Genomic DNA, 18,298 nt, shown 5'->3' on the forward strand with positions numbered 1-18,298 from the left:
TGGTGTCTAAGTTGTTCTGTGTTTATTATATTTTTGTTATGGGGCATGGTTGGTATTTTTTCCTTTGCTCACAGCCCGTGCTGTTCTGGCTCCCAAGACATGTGTGATTTTTTTGGCATACTAGTGCAGAGCCTATATGCCTGGACAGGGTGTTGCATAGTCAGGGTGTGGTGATCTGCAAGAGCAACTTCATGTTTGAACTATGCTCAGGTGTCAGTGGTTTATTGCACTTAAAAATATATGATCTTAAAGGTGCTAAAACACCTGTGAAAAAAGTAATACTTTTCAATAAATTATATTGTTTCTGCCGCAGTGAAAATTAGGTAGGTAGATATTGCCTAAGCTGTGCCACTGTTTGATTATTGTTGCTAATATTGTTTCTCCTTTGGAGAAAGTTGAACTAGTGCATGAAATAGCCCAGCATTTTTTAAACATTGCAGACACCTCTACTGAGTTCTTGATCTCTTTTTCTTTTTTCTCTTTTTTTTAGCTAGTTTTCTCAACATTGTATTTTTTTAGATTTACATAAAACAATTTATAATAGCTTCTTCTGCATTAGATATTATCTTTTTTAGACTAACATTTGTACACTTGGTCTTTTATATAACACAATGCTTTTTTGGTTTGGGGTTTTAGGGGTTTTTTTTGGGTTTTGGGGATTTTTTTTTCCCTTTGAGTGGTTAGATACATAGGGTATATAGAGCTTGTAGAAGATTCTGCTTCTGATCTTGGAATTGCAGAAATGAGCTCCGTGACCAGTTTTTCCTCACTGGCTCTGGTTGTAGAGCTTTGCATATTAGGGGGATACTCTCAGTTTGAATTCTGGGCAAGGCTGTGCTGCCCTGGTGGCTCTTGGAGGACTGCAAGCAGGGGTAGAGAGGAATCCACTGTCTCCAGAAAGCAAAGGAACTGTTTTCTCACTGAGTTGATCTCCAGTCTCTCCACTGTCACTATTTCTGCCATTTCTTTCCCTGAGAGGAGGATGCTTGTGCTTGTTAACACTGTGGGGCTTTGTCCAGAGTTTTTTCTGCAATGAGAGAACCTGCCAAGGAGACAGGGAGGGTGGTGGCCTTCAGCACTCTTTGGGAGCTCCTTAAGGATCGGAAACTCTGCTGGATTTATGGAAGAGGTCAGGTCTGTGCCTGCCTTCATGCCATGCTCAGCACAAGTGCTGGAACCAACTTGAAAATGAACATTTTTGTTTCCCAGGGGGAAGACTGCTGTGAGGCAGGATAAAACCTCACCAAACTGGAGATACTATAATGCAATTATTCCTCCAGGGAATGCTGAAGGCCCTCCTGAAGTGATTTTGAGTTGCCCCTTTTGTGTGGGAATAATAAAACAATGTTTAAATTTTCTAAAATGATTGAAGAACAAAACCCAACAACACACCACCACCACCCCTGTTTATGCAGCATTGCCCATAGATGATATTTTAACAGCCAAGTTGTATTAAGATACCTTGACTTGGTGGTTTTTTATTTATTCTCCCATGTTCTCCGATCATTTTGGTAGCCATGTGTGTGTGCTAGTCTGTACAGCTTTTCATGGATAATTTTTTCTTTTCCATTTTCTCTGGATTCTGCGAGTAAAAAAAAAAAACCACAAAAATCCTGCTCTGAGTGCTGCTCTCACACTGGGTGTTGCCTGGCTTGATTGTTGCAGTACGAGTAATTGACTTCATAACCTCAGAAACCTTCAGCCTCAAGATGAAATTGTTTTTACGTAACTTTAGTGTCTTTTTCAACTCCTGTTTTAGAGAGCAGTGGTTCTGCTTGTGGTTCCCTGGTACTGCTTGTAATTCCCCTTTTTATCCCAGCTTTGCAGAGCAGGGTGTTTTGTGACACTCCAGACCAAGTGACACAAATCCTGGCTGAGCTCAGCAGCATCGCATGGCATATGGGTGGCACCTAATCTCCTGTTTTCCTGGTGTTTATTTGTCAGCCTGCAGTTTGCTGCTGCAGACAACTGTGGAAAGTTCTACTGTTTGAAGCAGCATGCTGAAAATGGAAACAGTTGGCAGGACAAATTGCTACTAAATGCTCACGAGGCAAAACTGAAAAGAGGATTTTCGAGCTGCCTACGAAAATAGGAGAGCTTGTTTGCAGTGACCAGTTCACATATTACTGTAATCCACTCTTGTGCAGAGTGGGAACCTGAGAAGTGGCTTGACAGGACTGGGGCACTGCTTCTAGTATTTGATTATGACTAAATGAAAGTGAAATTTCAGTGTGTGCCAGCTTGTAGAATTTACTGTCACAGAAATTTCCAGGAGGAGGTAATTGAAGAGCATGCTTTAAGGAGAAATAAGAATGGGGAGTCTAAAGCTGACTGTTGATTAATTTAAAAGAAACAAGGATTGTGCAGCCTGAGATACTGGAGTGGTCTGTTTGCAGGCACACAGAATGTGAAGGCCACGGATGAAGTCTGTTGCCCTGCTTGGAATATACTGACTTTGTTTCCAGATTACTTCCAGTATCATGGAAGGACATTAAATAGAAATTGACTTTGTATATAGTAAAGCCTTTAAAGCAGTAAGCCATGCTGCACACATGGAGTCTAACCACAAATTGAACTGTGAGTATGTAAAGTTCTTCCTGTAAAGATTCTGTGCATGACCTGTGATCAAACTTTGCTTCCAAAAGAAGCAAACAGGCACAGTGCTTCTTGCCATCAGCTGTGGGATACTTATCAATTTTTTACAGTCCTATCTTTCATATAGGAATATATTGCATATAAGTGAGCATAAACTGAGGTGTTTGAAGTTAAAAGAAGACTCAAATAGTACAAAAATTATTGGAAGTGAACTGTCATTCACTGGCCTCAGCTGTGTTTTGTTCCAGCATAAAGCTGTTTCAGTTGCTAAAATAAAGAAAAACAAACATGCCAGTATTAAGCCTTGGGCCTGAATTAGGTTGCTGCAATCCAGACATCTTAAAACAGACATCTCACCTGAAGGTGGTTCGGCAGTTTCTAGGAGGTGTGAAGCCTTGTTCTATGGTAAATATAGTTTTGATCTTTTTCACTGATTTGCTTGATAAATCATGTAGTGTGACAAAATTCAAATGAGAGTAGGTTGCCTCTAAAAACACTGCTTAAAAATGTTTTGCATTAAATTTGAGCTGGTTAATCAGCTTTAGCTGATGCATAAAATTCAGTAGTGAAGTATTGAAGAGTTTCATCTGTGTGCCAGAATGGCAGAAATTTTACTCTAGTATTCCAATAGAAGAAAGCAGTGAATGTGTAATGTCCCATGATCGTTAATAAATTTAGCACGACCTGAGGCTGTAAAAGTCTTTACAAGCTAATAAGGATCTCAATCTCCTGGTTCAAACCAGTTTCTTAAAAAAATTGTCATGTTTTTGTTTCGTGAGGAAGTGGCTGTATTTCCTTTGTCTCTTATACCATCTCTAAATGGTGGTTGATCTTGCTTCTGGGTATAGATTAATAATTGCTGCAAATGCTTGTTCTGCATGATGAGAAAATGGCAGAATAATGAAATTTTAGGGTTATTCTTTTCCAGAATAGTAGTGGCAGAAATTTGAATTATAATGATAGTAATAGATTGTACATATTTTTAGTTGTATTCACATCAGCTGAGTTTATGAATGCTGAAAGCACAAGTAAGCATCTCTAGAGACAGGATTTCTTGTTGTTGTTTTTGTTTGTTTGTTGTTTTTTCAAAGAGAGGTACTTAAAACCAGGTATTGATTAATTGAACTACAGTAGCCTGAATTTAAAAACCAGCCAAAATAACAACTTTGGCAAAGAGTTTTACATTGAGTTAGAATAGAGCTATATAAAGTAACTGGAACTGCCCTCCAAGGATTATTTTCCCCCCCATCTACCCTCAGTGGCTGGCAGGGGCAGGAGGCTTTGTTTGTAAGATGCAGTATTGATGAGTTTCAGGGATGAGAGTGGGCTTTGGAAATGAAATGGGACTTATGTGGGCAAAGTCTGCCATCAGAAATTCCAGTATAAATGGGAATGGTTCTCATCACTTCTACGAAGAAACCCTTCAGAACAGGACAGCACAAGTAAACCAGTGTCTGAGTAATGCATGGGTACTAACTAGAAACCTGCATCCTGCTCTTCCATTTAATTGTGTTCTTAATATTAAGCCTCCACAAAATTAACTGAGAGTTTGAAATCCTGAGAAGAATAATATTTTCTTGGTTGTTGTGGATATTTTTATCTTTCTCTTAAAAAGCTGTTGTTTTATTAGAGATATAATAACATAACTTCATGTAAGAGCAGTAATTGCAAAAAAAATGGGATATTTCCAAAATCGCTTGAGATGGAAAATATCACTGGAGCACTCAAAGTTGTAATTTTTTAACTCTGCTATTATAGGTACTGTAACAATAAAAGATACATTAAGAGTTAATTCTTAATATTTTTTCCCATTTCAAGTCACTGTGTGTCTGACATGCTGTGTAGCTTTAAATGTACATGTTGATGGATTTATGTATTTATTTGTAAATGTGCATACACACCCCTCTTGGTGCTATCCCTGTCCCACCTTCTGCCTCCTATGTGTGTCCAAGGATGGGAGGGCTGCAAAGCCCTTGCCTCACACCATCAAAGTAAGTGAGAGGTTTAACCTCTTAACAGCTCAGGTGGTATTTCACACTTGAGCGAAATAACCCATTATTTTTCACAATAGTTCTTGAAGAGCTTTTGCTGCCCACACCTTAACAAGTGCCATTAATTAAAGCTCAGAATCAGGGGCATTCATGGAAAGAAGCAGCCACTCATAGTCAGGTAGATTGGATTTTCCCTTGCATTACACACCCTGTGAGTTACTAATTGTGAAATCATAGGTGTTGTGAGCTCTGAGCCTGAAAAACAGTACCAGCTCAGTCATACCTGAAGGGTGTTAGCCCACAAGAGAATTTGGGTAGCTCTTTAGTCCTCTGTTCTAGACTGAGTTCAGCTAGATCACTCTGAAAATGTTTATACAGGCTTCCCCAAAAGGCTGCTAGAGCTGGAGGTACCTAATTTGTAACTTTTGCCTCACACTGACTCTTCTCTCCAGAAGGAAGATGTTTGAGCACAGACCTGAAAGATTCTTTATTAAAGGCTAGGTCACTTTCTTCTTTGCTTCTTGTTCTCTTGCGTCCCTGACCAAAGTACAAAACATCAAGTTCTGACTTGCCTTTTCCTGCCACTAAGTCCCTCATACATACTTTTTCTTAATTTCTTCTCCTTAAACTTATCCTCATATCTTTCAGTACTCATCTCTGCTGCAGTGTGGTGGTGAAAATTGCGCTAGCACTTGACATAGAGAAGCTCCAAGCTGAAGAGGATGGAGGCTATATTTTATGTTTATATTTATGTTGTTGCAGCAACGGATAACTTTTTTCCCAGATTCTTCTTCCCTAGTTTGTTTTTGCCAGGAGAATCTCAGCCTGTGACATGGCCTTTGCATATTTTTGTCAGTATTACTGCCTGTCTAGAAGGGTTTGGTGTTGTTTTGGGTTTTTGTATTGTTGCCTTCAACCTACCACCAGTGTCCGAGATCAGGAGCTCTGTTTTATTCAGCTGTCTGAAATCAAGATTGTAACCCAGTATTATAGACCAATTTCCCCATCTTATTTGAGAAAATGTCACCTCAAGTAAAGTGAAAACTTGCAGTGACAGTGTGTTCTTCTCTGGAGATTTGTTTCTTTATTCTTGCTGATTCTTATTTATCCTCTTGTTGACATCTCAGCATTTCTGTATGGGTTGCTTGGTAAATATTGGCAGGTTTTGAAGGTTTCCACCTGGTGCATTGTGCCCCTAATCGAGGTTGGGCAATGACCTTCCTCAGCCTGATGCATCTTGCACATGAATTTTCAAAATTTATAATCTTAGTTGATGTTAGCTCTCACTATGCTTGGGGTAGTTCCAATGATTTTTATTTCTGTGAAACCGAGAGCACTCATTGATTTTTTTCCCCTGTTTTATTTTTCTAGAGGGCATCTACATCCAGTTCTCTGAGCTGTTCAGTTTTTTTAATTTTGATATTTTCACCACTATTTTCTTCTTCTCCTGTTACACTTTCTGTTTTTCATGCAGATTTCTGTGATACTCATAATGAGACCAGATAGCCAATTTTTGATTGTTTTGTTTTGTTTTGCTGACCCACTGCTTGGCATCTGTGACAGTTTTCTTTCAACCATAGTATGAATACTGTCCTTCTAACTTGACAAATAAGTTTCCAAGGGTATTCGTTCTCTTAATTCTATCAAATGAGGTCCCAGATCTCTTCGTCAGCCATTCCTGGAAAGCCATCTTCAGACTCAAGAGCACCTGAGGTCCTTTGGTCAGCTCCTGTGTAAAGACTGATGATCCCTGTTAATTACCCCACACTGCAGGTCGCCCAGCACCAGCTCTGCTATAATTATAATAACAGGGATCAGTCTTTTCTTAATCAATGCTGGCCTGTAACCTCTTCCCTGTGTGTTGAGTCCCTGCTGGGTGGTCTCAGGAGTTTTAGGAAGAGAGCATCTCCTGCTGGGCTATCAATGGTCCTGGATGCCATGCTGTGGATTTGCCTCCCAGCTCGCACAAGAGCTGAGTGTTCGTTATCCCCCAGGCTGGGATCCCTCCTGCATCTCTCTCACAGGGCACCAGGGCTGGCACAACACCCTCCAGAGCCCACACATGGTTTCAGGCAGGACCCAAGGGGTGCAGCTGCAGGAGAAGGGGACCAACACTGATCCTGCTGGGTGTCCCCTCTGGCTCTGCCCTCCAGGGATCCCTGACAGCTGAGAGGACACCCCACTCTGCCTTTGCAGCGTCTACTGACTTTCTCTGCCCCAGCCTTCTGGTCTGGTTAAATCCTCACTGTTTGACAACCCAGCGTTGCAGCAAGGGGGTTTTCTCTTAAGCGCATCCATAGGTGGCAACAAGGCTGGTGAGGGGCTTGGAACACAAGCCCTATGAGGAACGGCTGAGGAAGCTGGGGTTATTCATCCTGGAGAAAAGGAGACTCGGGTAACCTTATCACTTTCTACAACTTCCTGAAAGGTTGTAGTCAGGTGGGGTTGGTCTCTCTCACCAGGCAGCACTGACAGAACCAGAGGACACAGTCTTACGCTGCACCAAGAGAGATATAGGTTGGATATTAGGAAAAAGATTTTTAAAGAAAGGGTGATAAAGTACTGGAATGGTATGCCCAGGGAGGTGGTGGAGTCACCATCCCTGGATGTGGCACTCAGTGCTATGGTTTAGGTTAGGTGTTAAGGCATGCGTTGGACTCAGTGATCTTGGAGGTCTATTCCAACCCAGTAATTCTGTGATTCTGTAAATTCCATTGTGGCTGACCATGCTGGGGTGCAGGCAGGGTGTGCCACAGCCCCACAGCAGCTCTGTATCAGGAGAGTTTTGTTGTTGGGTTCCAGGCAGCACTTCAGTATTTACGTCCACGCCAGACACACATCCCCGTGTTGCTTCACAACTTCTACAGTCCCTCTGTGGAGCTGTGCCAGAAACATCTGGGCACAGCTGGCAGCAGAGCAGGGTCCAGGGAACAGGAGCACCAGAGCATTGTGTGGTTAGAGGCTGATCCAGGAGCCAGGCTGGTGGTGACAAGGTGGTGATAGTGGTGACATCCAGAGGGGTTGAGCTCAGCAGCCTCTTGCCGTTGTCAGCCTACTGGCTGAAGGACAGGGAGAATGAGGACCCTGCTTCTTCCCTGGAGTGGCTCTTTTTGGGGAGTGGAAAATCACGGGTTATTATAGTGGAACTTGAGCAGGAAGAGAGGGAAGCGAAGCAAGGCACTCCCTGCTGGTCCCTGTGCTCTTTTTCTGTCCTGCTTTTATCCTCAGGGCTTTATTCCCCTGAGTTAACCCTGAGTATCCCTAGGGAGAGGATGGCTTGGTGTCCTCCACAGTCACTGGTCAACAGCCATACAGTGAGCTGTTTTCTATTTCCAGACTGCTCCTCTTCCTCAGTTCTTCACCTTTTTGCTTCTGCTGGTCACTGCCCTCCAGCTGGACAAGGCAGGAAGAAGCAGCTGGGGTTTTGGGAGGTTTTCATTCATCCCTGCAGGTTGTGGTGGTACTTCTGTGTGGCGACATGGGAAAACATAATTTTTCGATGCATTTTAAGACAGTGGCTTGGTAGAAGTTTTCTGAGGGCTGGAAGGGAGAAGGGCTGAGATAAATGTTTTTATTACTAAACAGATGGGACTATGGTGACTAATACAAAGGTGTAGAACAGATACATACTTGTTAGTCATGCAGAAGGAATTCAGATTAAATTCTTGTAGAAGAAAGAAAAGAGAGGGAAAATTGTTAAAAAGCAAGTGAAGAAAAATATTGTGTTGCCAGCAGGTTACCTGATGGTGGTAGTGGAAATGGGTTAAAAGGTTATTAAAATATTTAGTTCTTTGCCCTGGTGTAGGAGGCTCTGTACATTCTTTTGTGTCTCTCCACCTATGCAAAAGCTCCCATCTGTTGAATAGTCAGTCTGTAGGCATATGGAAGCAGATATTATTTGTTTACTTTTTTGTAGTGTAACAACTGCAGATTCTCTATAATAATTAGAACAGTCAAACCTCTCACTGAGGTGTATGAGACACAAACTAAACTGGTAGGGAGACCATGCTGCTGTCATCATAGTGTGCATTTTAAGTTCTGTACAGCTTTTCTCTTACTGCTGAGAAATGCTTATGCTGCAGAAAGTTAGGGAAATTAAAATTTTTTCCATGTGGAAGTAAGAAGCCTGGGGTGTGCAGTAGTAATATGGCTTCTGTTCGTTCAAACTGAGTGATTTCATACTTCAAGTAGTGTGGTAAACAGAGACAAGGTTAAAAATGGAAGAGAAGAGAAAAAGTTAAAAAGAAAGATATACTGTGGTGTAAATTTAAATGTGACATATGAATGTGTTACTCTGACAGAGATAGCAAATCACACAATCATAGAATACAGATTTGAGCATATGCAAAAATACAAAATATACCTTTAAGCAGAGGAGTGCGAAGCAGGAATAGAGGAGTAGTACTTGTTTATGAAGTATTGATAAGACAACTGGAATGTTCTGGGCTTCGAAGTTTGATATGGCTACAACAGAAACACACCATGGTGTTTTTGGATTGACATCCCTAAAGCCAGGAGAACAGACTATGTCCTTTGTGGAGTTCCAAAAACGTTGGGTGATGAATAGGAGCACTGAGGGGGAGATATGGTGTTGCTTACATATTAACTACTCCTTTTATCTTGACATATTTGAGTTTGATACTTTAATATTAAATATTTTCTGTAACAAACCAGTAAATCCAGAGGCACAGTTTTTGTTTAAAATATTTTAAAAATAAGTGTGGATGAATCCTGCAAAGTAAGTATATGTGCTTCAATGTGAGAGCAGGATTTGAGTTTGTCTGGGTACTTGGTGGAAAATTTGCTGTCAGTACATGTCAGAGGAGAAAAAATAATGTTTAAGGAAAATCTGCTGTCAGTACATGCCAGAGGAGAAAAACTAATGCTTAAAGAAGGTCTTTGGGCATCATCAAACTGTCAAAATTCGTATGTACTGTGGAAATACAGGCCAGGTAAAAGATCTGAAATAATAACTGTAATTTTCAGAAGTAGTTTATTCTTAATTTTCATCTGGATAACAAGTGATTTCAGATTCTTTATGCTTGCTTAATACAACTATTTATTACAAAATAAAGTTGGTTTTTTTTACCCCTTAGAAGCAGTCTCCTGTGGATGCATCAAAACCACGAATTATGAAGCCGTCTAAAACTGAGGTAAGAATTTCAGAAGAAAATCGTGCTTGCACATGTGTGAAGCCATGGAATTTCCTTTTTAATGCTTTGATACTGAGTAACTGTGCCTGTATTTCTTATCTGTTGCTTAGTTTCCTGTGAAAAAAAAATCTTTAAAAGTGCTGTTCAAAGCAATTCATAGTAGAGGTTTTAACAACAGCAATAAAAAGAGCATTAATTGCAATGTTTTATTTTAGCTCATGTTTTGTGACATGTGTATAGCTTCCCCCAGTGTAACTGCAGGGTTATTTTATTTTACCTGGTGATGATTTTTCACATCCTCAACAAACCCAGGGTGAGATTCCAGCTTTCTGTGTGCATACAGTTGCATCTTCTTGTTAATCTCTTTTGTTTCTCTGTGTGACAGTTCCTCTACCTTTCCCCTTCACGCTTGTTCTGTCTTGTTTTATGGCTGGGGCTTCCTCAGGGCTGTGTCATCACTCCTGTCCTTTGCTTGTTGGGAGAGAGTCATCATCCTCACCTTGCCTAACAGGCTAACAGGAGCTACATGTGCTGTTTAAACAAATGATTAATGATTCTCCCTCCCACTTCTTCCTTTTTCCACCACCACAACAGCAAAAACAACAAAAGCTGGGTGCCAGAGCAGGCCAGTAGGGACTTGTGTGGTGGGAAAGGCTTGGGCTGCCTGCACGTTGTGTAGGTACCTTTAAAGGGGTGAGGGTGGGAGACGTCTCTTCAGGTGCTCTGGTGCAGGTAAGTGGCAGTGCTTGGGGACCTGCCAGGCAGCTTTTGAACACCTACAGCCTGTTGGCACAGTCAGATCTGAGGGTTGGTTACCTTCACAGTATTTTATATATATATACAGTATTTTAATATTAATTTATATATATATATATATATATATAAAAATATGTTTATATTCCTTTTGTTTTCCATTTATCAAATGGTAAGTTTCTCTGTGACCTTTTCCTCTTGTCTCCAGTCATTCTGGCCTGGATCTCCATCTCTCTGTTTGAACTTGGCCATTACATCCCCCTCAGCCTTTTGAAACCCTTTTCCTCCATGTGTATGTACATCTTAAGAGCTGAATGGCAAACAAATTATCCGTTTTTGCACCATCATCATTACTCACAAATGAAGGCGTCTGCCAGCCTCTGGTTTCTCCTCCCTGTTGTGTTTGTGGACAAACTCATTTGTGTCATGTTCATTAAAATGGGTGGTTCTCCATATGTCTACTCCAGATGGCTATGGTCTTTACCTACTTGAAATTTAAAACAACTCGCAGAAGAATGTGGTAAATGAGGCATGCTTCAGCACTGTAAGACTGGTAAATACAAATCCCTTTGAAATAGCGGCCTGCATTTGCATGTGTAAAATAATTAATTATTTATTTTAATGTCTGTTGCATTATTAATATATTTCTCCTACTGGATTAAACAAATAATTTGCATTTTTCACAGCAGACTTCTTTGAAAAGAAGTAAGGTTGCTGAGTCACTTCAATTTCTAGTCCTAAATTTCTTGCAAATTAGCAGGTCTTTCCCAGTTGTCTGCTATAACCACATCTCATCTGTCCTTCCTGAAGTCTCTCTGGTGTGCCACTGCTCTTAAACCTGCTCTGGACCCCTCCTTAACCTTCAGTTCTCTGCTTGTGTCCTTTACCTCTAATGAGCCCTCAGCGTTGTGCCTCTCTGAGAAACCCCTGAGTTCACTGTGGCAGAAGAAGGAATGTGGAATTTCTTGATCTGTGGACAAAGCCTGGCGTTAGGTGGACAGTTTGGAGGAGCAGAGTGTAGAACCAGCACACTGTCAATTTTTTTTTTTTTTTTTTTTTTTTTTTCAGGGTTGGAAGAAACAGGGTTCTGCCTCCATCAAAAACACGTCCCCTTCAGCTGCCTTCCTTTTGCACTTGTTTGGGCAACTGTACTGTGAGCCAGGGAACCAGTGAAAAAGTGTTATTTTTTATTTCCAGACTGTTTTTCAGTGAGTTTTAAGTATCCTATCAGATCTTGGCACAGTGCAGTTGAAGGGGAAGTGGAACATCTTTTTCTCCGTAGGAATTCAGTTCACGCCATCAGCTGATTCCATGGCTTCAGTCTGTGGCTGCTCACAGATGATTCTGTTTAAAGGATGGCTGAACAAGTCCTCTGAATGGATAGCCTCATACTAAAATTGTTGGTTTGATTACCTGGTTTTTTGTTTGATTTTTTTAAACAATTAGATTTGAACTTTGTAATTGCTAGAAGCGTATCTTGAGCAGGTGTTTATAATCATGTGTTTTATTGTGGCCTCGGCATGCTTTTGTGTGCAAGTCTTGAATCAAATCCTTGGCCATATGGATCCATTTATTCTTCAGCATCATCAACCATAAATTTATATTATGGGCAATTCTGCATATTTTAGACATTACAAAAGGATAGCAAATGGCATACCTCACACAGAAGATGCATAAAGTACTCAGTAAAGTAATACTTACCGTATAAAAAAGAAGACAGTTGTTCATAACTGGTTTGGCAGGTTGAGAATTTGTATTCAGTGTTCTGTACAGGTGTTGTTGGGTGTGGGCAGAAGTGCAAGTAGATATATTTTATGACCCTGCAGAAATAAGGTGTGTGTTTAGTCTTCTTCTAAAAGTCAGATAAGAAAAAACTGAATTTGTGCTTTGACATCAGGGTACTTAGAATCTTGAGCAGGCAGTAGTCCTGGAGTAAGAAAAGTCAAACTGTGTTTTTTGTACTTCATCTTTTCACTTCGATTACATTTTTTGCATCTTGCTGCTGAAGGACACCTCATGTCTGATTGGCTCTTTGCTGTAGATGCTACAGAAATACACCCAACCTTAATTTATCTTAAAAACTAGGACTATTTCAGATTATCATTTCCTTACAGGATTATTTAGTGTACAGGTACAAAAATAACAGAGTTAATAGTAGTTATGTAATAAGGACACACAAGTGGGAGCATATAAAGCATGACTGAACCTGATAGTTGCTGTGCTTTAATCAGGTTTTAAGCATCAAGACAAATGCAGGGAATCTGGGGAAAGGCTGGGAATCTGTGACCTCGAGAGATGATTTTTTTTTTTTAACATTTACTTATAATATTTTTTTCTCACTTTGAGAATTTTTGCTTCTCACTCTCCATCAGTATTTCCCCATTGTATGTGTGGTTGTGTGTCCCTCAAAGCTTGGAGACCTTTGCCAGGATTATGCCCAGGCATCTGCATTTAATGTGTGCTCAGGATTTCCCAGCCAAGCGTCTGCAGTTCAGTGTGAGGTTGTGGATACTTGCATAACAAAATGTAAACAAACTTAGCAAATTTCTCTGTGTGGTCAGCCAGAAAACAGAAGCTGAATGATTCTAAATGGTAATGAGTGTTGGGCAGACGAAAGGCTCTTTTTATGTTGCTCATAGTGCAGCTGAAGTAGCAAGAAAAAGTAGGAAGAAAAACATAGTGAGGAGGCTGGGTTTCTCTCTTCTTAGCAGACATTACAATTCTTACATTTTTCAGTTTTAGTTCTTGCTGTTGTAGATATTGCTTACTGTACTTTGAATGAATCACAGGGCTTGATTTTATGGCACGGCTGCAGAAGATTTTCCTGGTGTTAACCCTGGAAGTGCAAGCGTGTAATACTATCCTTGCCAGGTTGTCCAGCTCTCTTGTAAAATAAGAGCATTAGGAGGTTACAGAGGAGAGAAATATCACAAAATGTCTACTGTGTGTAGATTAAGGATATAAGCTGAACATATCCCACTCTGTGTAGGTGCTGTTGAATCTAAGTAATTAATGTCTTTTCCATCAGGACTACCTGCATTTTTATAATTACTTACTTGACAATTAAAATTATTTTACTGATAAATTAATGAAAAATAATTCATTAAATAATATTTCAGACTATTTCAGAAATTGCTAGTGGCAATTTGGGTTTGGTATCCAACTGGTTACTATATTTTAACATCTCTCCCTCTCAATTCCCCATGTGAGGAATGAGTGAATGTGTGTGTGGATGTTTGCACACATTTGAATGCTCCTAAACCAGTCTGTGTTAGGATGTTGTGAACTGCAAGATTAGTGTGAAGTAGTTAGGCAGCATGTGTGCTGACAAGTGTGAACCTGTCTGATACTCTGCTTTACATAGTCTTATCCTCTGCAAATAACCATGCATATTAATCTCTGCTTAAATGTTGTTTATATTTCAGTCCACACTGACAACAAGAGCAGGATCTGAAAAAAACATGCAGTCAAACAAGGTAAATACCCACCTTTCACCTTTGCGGAGTTGCTGCACTTTGGTCTTTTACTAACTTTGAAAAAAGAGGCTGAACTCTTGGCTGTTTCTGTGTTACATTAAACTGGTGTGTGATCAGTAACATTGCTGTGGATAAACTTCAGGACAGCCCAAAAAGTGTTCTGTGAACCTTCTTTAGATCTGTCTTGCGCTTGTTTGGACTAGCGTGGATCATGTTCCATAGCACTGGGTGATGGAAATGGTAAATTATCTCATTTTTTTATTTTATGACAGCCTACAGACTCTCAAAATAAGCAGCTGTCTGAAGAGAAGCAAAAGGAGCCCAGTGATGTAAGTTGTATAATTTCTAACTCTCTCTATCTCTCTTTGAACTTTTTAACTTTTTAGAGGGTTCCTTCTGGTATTTTACTTCTATTTTTCGCTTAGAAAAACAGTTTGTAGAAACAAAAAGTCCTCCATATCTAGTGATAATAGTTTATCGCTACACAGGGAAAAAGCCAAGCCATACCTACTGTGACAACAGCTTCTAAACCAAATAACACAAGAAAAGTAACTACAGGTCAGGCTGACCAGCCTCCACCTGCAGCCTCCACAGAGACAGCAAAGGTATCGTAGAAGCAACAACCACTTTTTATTATTTAAGCCAATTTTTGTATTTTATTGAGGGGATGTTGGGAATGCACATCAAGATGGATTCTTTAGCTGAATATTGTCAAGTTAAGACTTTTGGGTTCCCAAAAATCACTGTGTAGATAAGCTGTTGGCCAAGCAAACAACATTAAGAACATCACAATTTTAGGCCCGTTCCTTTGTCTTTGAGGCTCTTCTGTTTTTCTCTCAGTTATTTTTTTAAAGTTCCTTGTAGCTACACAGCTGTCACTGGTTCTTTGTCAGGCTCTTCCCTTCTCACTGCAGGGTTGGCTCTAAGTGTAGCAGGTCAGCACTGAAGAAGGCTCTGAAAAAAACTTAAGTGAGGAAGGTTGGGGAAAAAATTTGGGGAGGGGTCATTTTCATGTGGCAAATGGAGAAAAAATGTGAAGGAAAAGCATGTGGTGGCATCAGGATGTGGATGTTTTGGTCTGCTGGTTGTGCACACATGTGGTGACAAGGCCAAGGTAACACCAAAGGCTCCTGCAGCTCTGCTACAACACACATTTTTTTGGCAGTAAATGGGAGTGTGAGTAATACAGAACTCTGCATTTTGCATGGTGATGTTGCTTCTCCACCTCCCTGCCTGCAGCAGTTTCCACCCCACCTGCTTGAGCTCCTTTTGCAGCTGGAGCTTAATGGTGCATTGAGAGCTACCAGGAGTAAATGGCAGATTTCCAAAGAGGCTTGGAAAGGGCCTGGAAGTCCTTTTTGCCCTACAGATTTCTTTCACTGGCAGCATATAAGAAGGAGGTATAATATTTAAAATAGAGAGCTTTATTTCCCATAGCAGAATCCCACTGGAAACAGAGCTTATATGGTGGTAGCTCACTCTGCCCAGGCATCTGGGTGCTATGCATTTGCACCAGCCAGTTGCTGAGTCCAAAAAACTGCACAGCCTCAGCATTGGATGTTTTACTTTGTTTTATCTCTATTTTAACATTGCAATAAGCTATCTCTTAATTTTTCTCTTCTCCAGCAGAAGTCCAGGGAGATGTCCACAGTGGCTGGTGCAGCTGCTGGAACAGACACAGCTGGTGCAAGTGTGGTTGCTGCTGCTGACAAATCAAGTACTGAGGTTAGCAAACATAGCCGCAGACAAAGACTTCTCTTGTAATATTGTCTCAGAGAGTGCTTCTCTCTCTGAATACTTTCCGGAAAACTTTAGTTTCAAGGAAAAAAAAAAAGAATGGGTAACTGGTAAAATACGGATACATCCTCAATGTATATATGATGGTGTAGGGACATCTGAAGGATGAGGTGAAAAAGAAGTGGTGTGTCATTTGTGTTTTGTCAAATAGGGCTTCTTAGAAGCTAGCTTGAAATTAGTTACTCCCTATCTTTGGTTGTATTTGAATATGTATGTGTATCCACTGATAACACAAATAAAAAATATCTTGTTAATGATACTGGAGAATTGAGTTTAGAACCATTCTTGCTGAAAAATCTGACAAGTATATGTCCTGATGAAGGAAAGATTTTAGGTTGGTTTCTAGGAATATTCTGAAGATTCACCAGATGCTTCAAATTGTTTTTTGCCCCTGTGTACACCTTGGTAACTTCTGTAATGGTTTGCATATTTTTTTAGCCTGGTATGGATGAGTCAGCACTTGATAGCCTAATAGACACCCTTGGTGGACCTGAGGAAGATGTGTCTACTAATCCTGTTTACTCTGGCCCAGAAATTACGGTATTTTACACTTCACATTCTTATTTCTTAGAAGATTCATCCCTAAATTACATCTGTATTTGCTCATTACTGTATTGATTCAGGACTTGTACCTGTGATCTGTGAAGAGTTAAAACAGAGAGAAGAGTGTGCACAGTTACATTTTAACGTTGGTTTTGTTAATATGGAAATGGCACAGTTTTGGGAATTTGTTGAAGAATGCATAACTTTCTGAGTCTGAATGGGAGAGTCATGTAAAAGGGATTAGATTACAAGCTTAGTGGTTCAGCAAAGCATGACAAAAATTTTGGAATTGTTAAATAATTAAAAAGCAGTGTAGATTAAGCAATACATCCTATGGTCTGAGAGTGAAATGGCTTAAATTAGGAATCTGGGAATGTTCTGCTGGATGATGAGCACTGTTGAAGCAAGTGGGGAGGCATGTACGTAGTAATAGGTACTGAAAGACACTATAGAGTGTCCTGGTCAATATTTACATTTTCTTTCTGGTGGTATCACTGTAGATAACTCTTACCAGAAATTTATTTCAGTAAAGAACGGTACACAAACATTAATGCGTGCATTATTTTCACAGGAAGATATATATTCAAGATACTTGGAAGAAATGGGCAAACGGGAAGGTAGTCTACCTCCAGAGTATGTTAAACTGTTGAAGGTTAGTGAGTTAAAAAACACATTATTCATGTGTGTTTTCTGTAATGTTGGGTATTTCTGCTTCCCATTTACTACAAAATTCTCATCTTAGAGCAAAGAATATGGCAAAGACGTGGTCCCACTGAAACCAAATGAGCAAGATGAAGTAAGACTTTTTTTTTAAAATACTGGAAGGTGAAAGTAACCCAGGTGGAAGTATCATTGGATTCATAGGAAAATATAAATGTTGCCTTTTCTCCAAAAGTCCCAGGCAATGGGAGAGGGATGTGGGATGCCAAATAACCTAGCTACTGATAAGACTAAATCGAGCTTGGCACAGATGTTTTTAATAAAGATGTTGGAATTTTCACAATGCTGAAGCAGAAATGAGTCAAATAAATCCTTACAGAAATTACAGAAATATTGGGCATACAAATAACAAAGGGCAGAAATACTGTGCAAGCAGGAGTCTCTGTGTAATGCCTTCAGCAAAGACTACTTGTATTTCTACACTTGGCTATAGATTTCTGTCAACCAGCGTAATTTTGCTGGTTTGGAAGTTTGACGTACTAAAAAGCTTATCTGAGACATGAATCAACTAGTGGGTGCAAGCACCTTGGTGTTTTCTTTTTTTTTGTGTCAGGAACTTGTGCCAGTGAGGTCACTGTGTGAGTAATTGTGGGACACACTCAAGCTGTAAACTGAGTTTTCCCCATGATGATATTTTAATTTTCTCATGATCATAACTTGGTTTGCAATTCCTTGCTCAGAAGCCAATGACAGATGAGGACCTTGCAGAGGCTCTGTCATCTGACTTCACCTGCAGTGCAGCTTCTGCTCAGGAGAAGAAGACAAGTCTGACAGAGGTATTGACACTTTCCTTGCTGTTCCATGCATTTATTGTGTGGAAAAATTGATGCTGTTGTCATAATATTTCATTTTAAAGGAGATAAAATTTCCTGCTTGTTTTCTGTTTTTACAAATTTGCTTGTAATTTCATCTCACTTGTAGAAACCAAATAAAGAAGGAGAAATTGTGCAAGCACAAGCAGCAAGTTCAGTTAAGACCTCAGTTCCTCCTAAGGAGAAGACAAAATCAAAAGAGGTACACATAGTCCTTCTTTCACCGGTTACCTTATAATTAAAATATAAATAAATATGCTGCTATTATGTGTTTTTGCTCTCATAAAGATGCTCATCATTCTCATTTTGAACTGTAAATACTCTTTAATATAGAAAATACAGGAATAACAAGAAATGCCATTGCCCGGATTCCATTGTGCCTTAAAGATCTGACTTAAGTGTATTGGATCATTTTCCTTCTAGATTCTGAGGAATAACTGTGGTTCTTCTCACTAGAG

General features: G+C 40.0%; 1 protein-coding gene across 13 annotated transcripts in view; it reads left to right on the plus strand.

Annotated features, from left to right (window-relative positions):
• CAST (calpastatin) overlaps positions 1 to 18,298 on the plus strand; it is a 47,925-nt gene that overhangs the window by 15,526 nt on the left and 14,101 nt on the right. For 4 of the 13 annotated variants that reach the window (XM_056514805.1, XM_056514807.1, XM_056514810.1 and 1 more), the window contains 9 exons: positions 9,683 to 9,739; positions 13,918 to 13,968; positions 14,241 to 14,297; positions 14,457 to 14,573; positions 15,595 to 15,693; positions 16,204 to 16,305; positions 16,880 to 16,960; positions 17,709 to 17,804; positions 17,950 to 18,042. In XM_056514805.1, coding sequence (XP_056370780.1) covers positions 9,683 to 9,739; positions 13,918 to 13,968; positions 14,241 to 14,297; positions 14,457 to 14,573; positions 15,595 to 15,693; positions 16,204 to 16,305; positions 16,880 to 16,960; positions 17,709 to 17,804; positions 17,950 to 18,042 — 753 coding nt within the window. Of the gene's footprint in view, positions 1 to 9,682; positions 9,740 to 10,959; positions 11,046 to 13,917; positions 13,969 to 14,240; positions 14,298 to 14,456; positions 14,574 to 15,594; positions 15,694 to 16,203; positions 16,306 to 16,879; positions 16,961 to 17,050; positions 17,105 to 17,708; positions 17,805 to 17,949; positions 18,043 to 18,298 lie in introns of those variants that run through there. The other 9 variants (XM_056514801.1, XM_056514808.1, XM_056514812.1 and 6 more) reach the window with 4 other exon arrangements.

This window comes from Oenanthe melanoleuca, chromosome Z (assembly GCF_029582105.1).
Source record: "Oenanthe melanoleuca isolate GR-GAL-2019-014 chromosome Z, OMel1.0, whole genome shotgun sequence".
In the NCBI taxonomy this organism is placed as follows: domain Eukaryota; kingdom Metazoa; phylum Chordata; class Aves; order Passeriformes; family Muscicapidae; genus Oenanthe; species Oenanthe melanoleuca.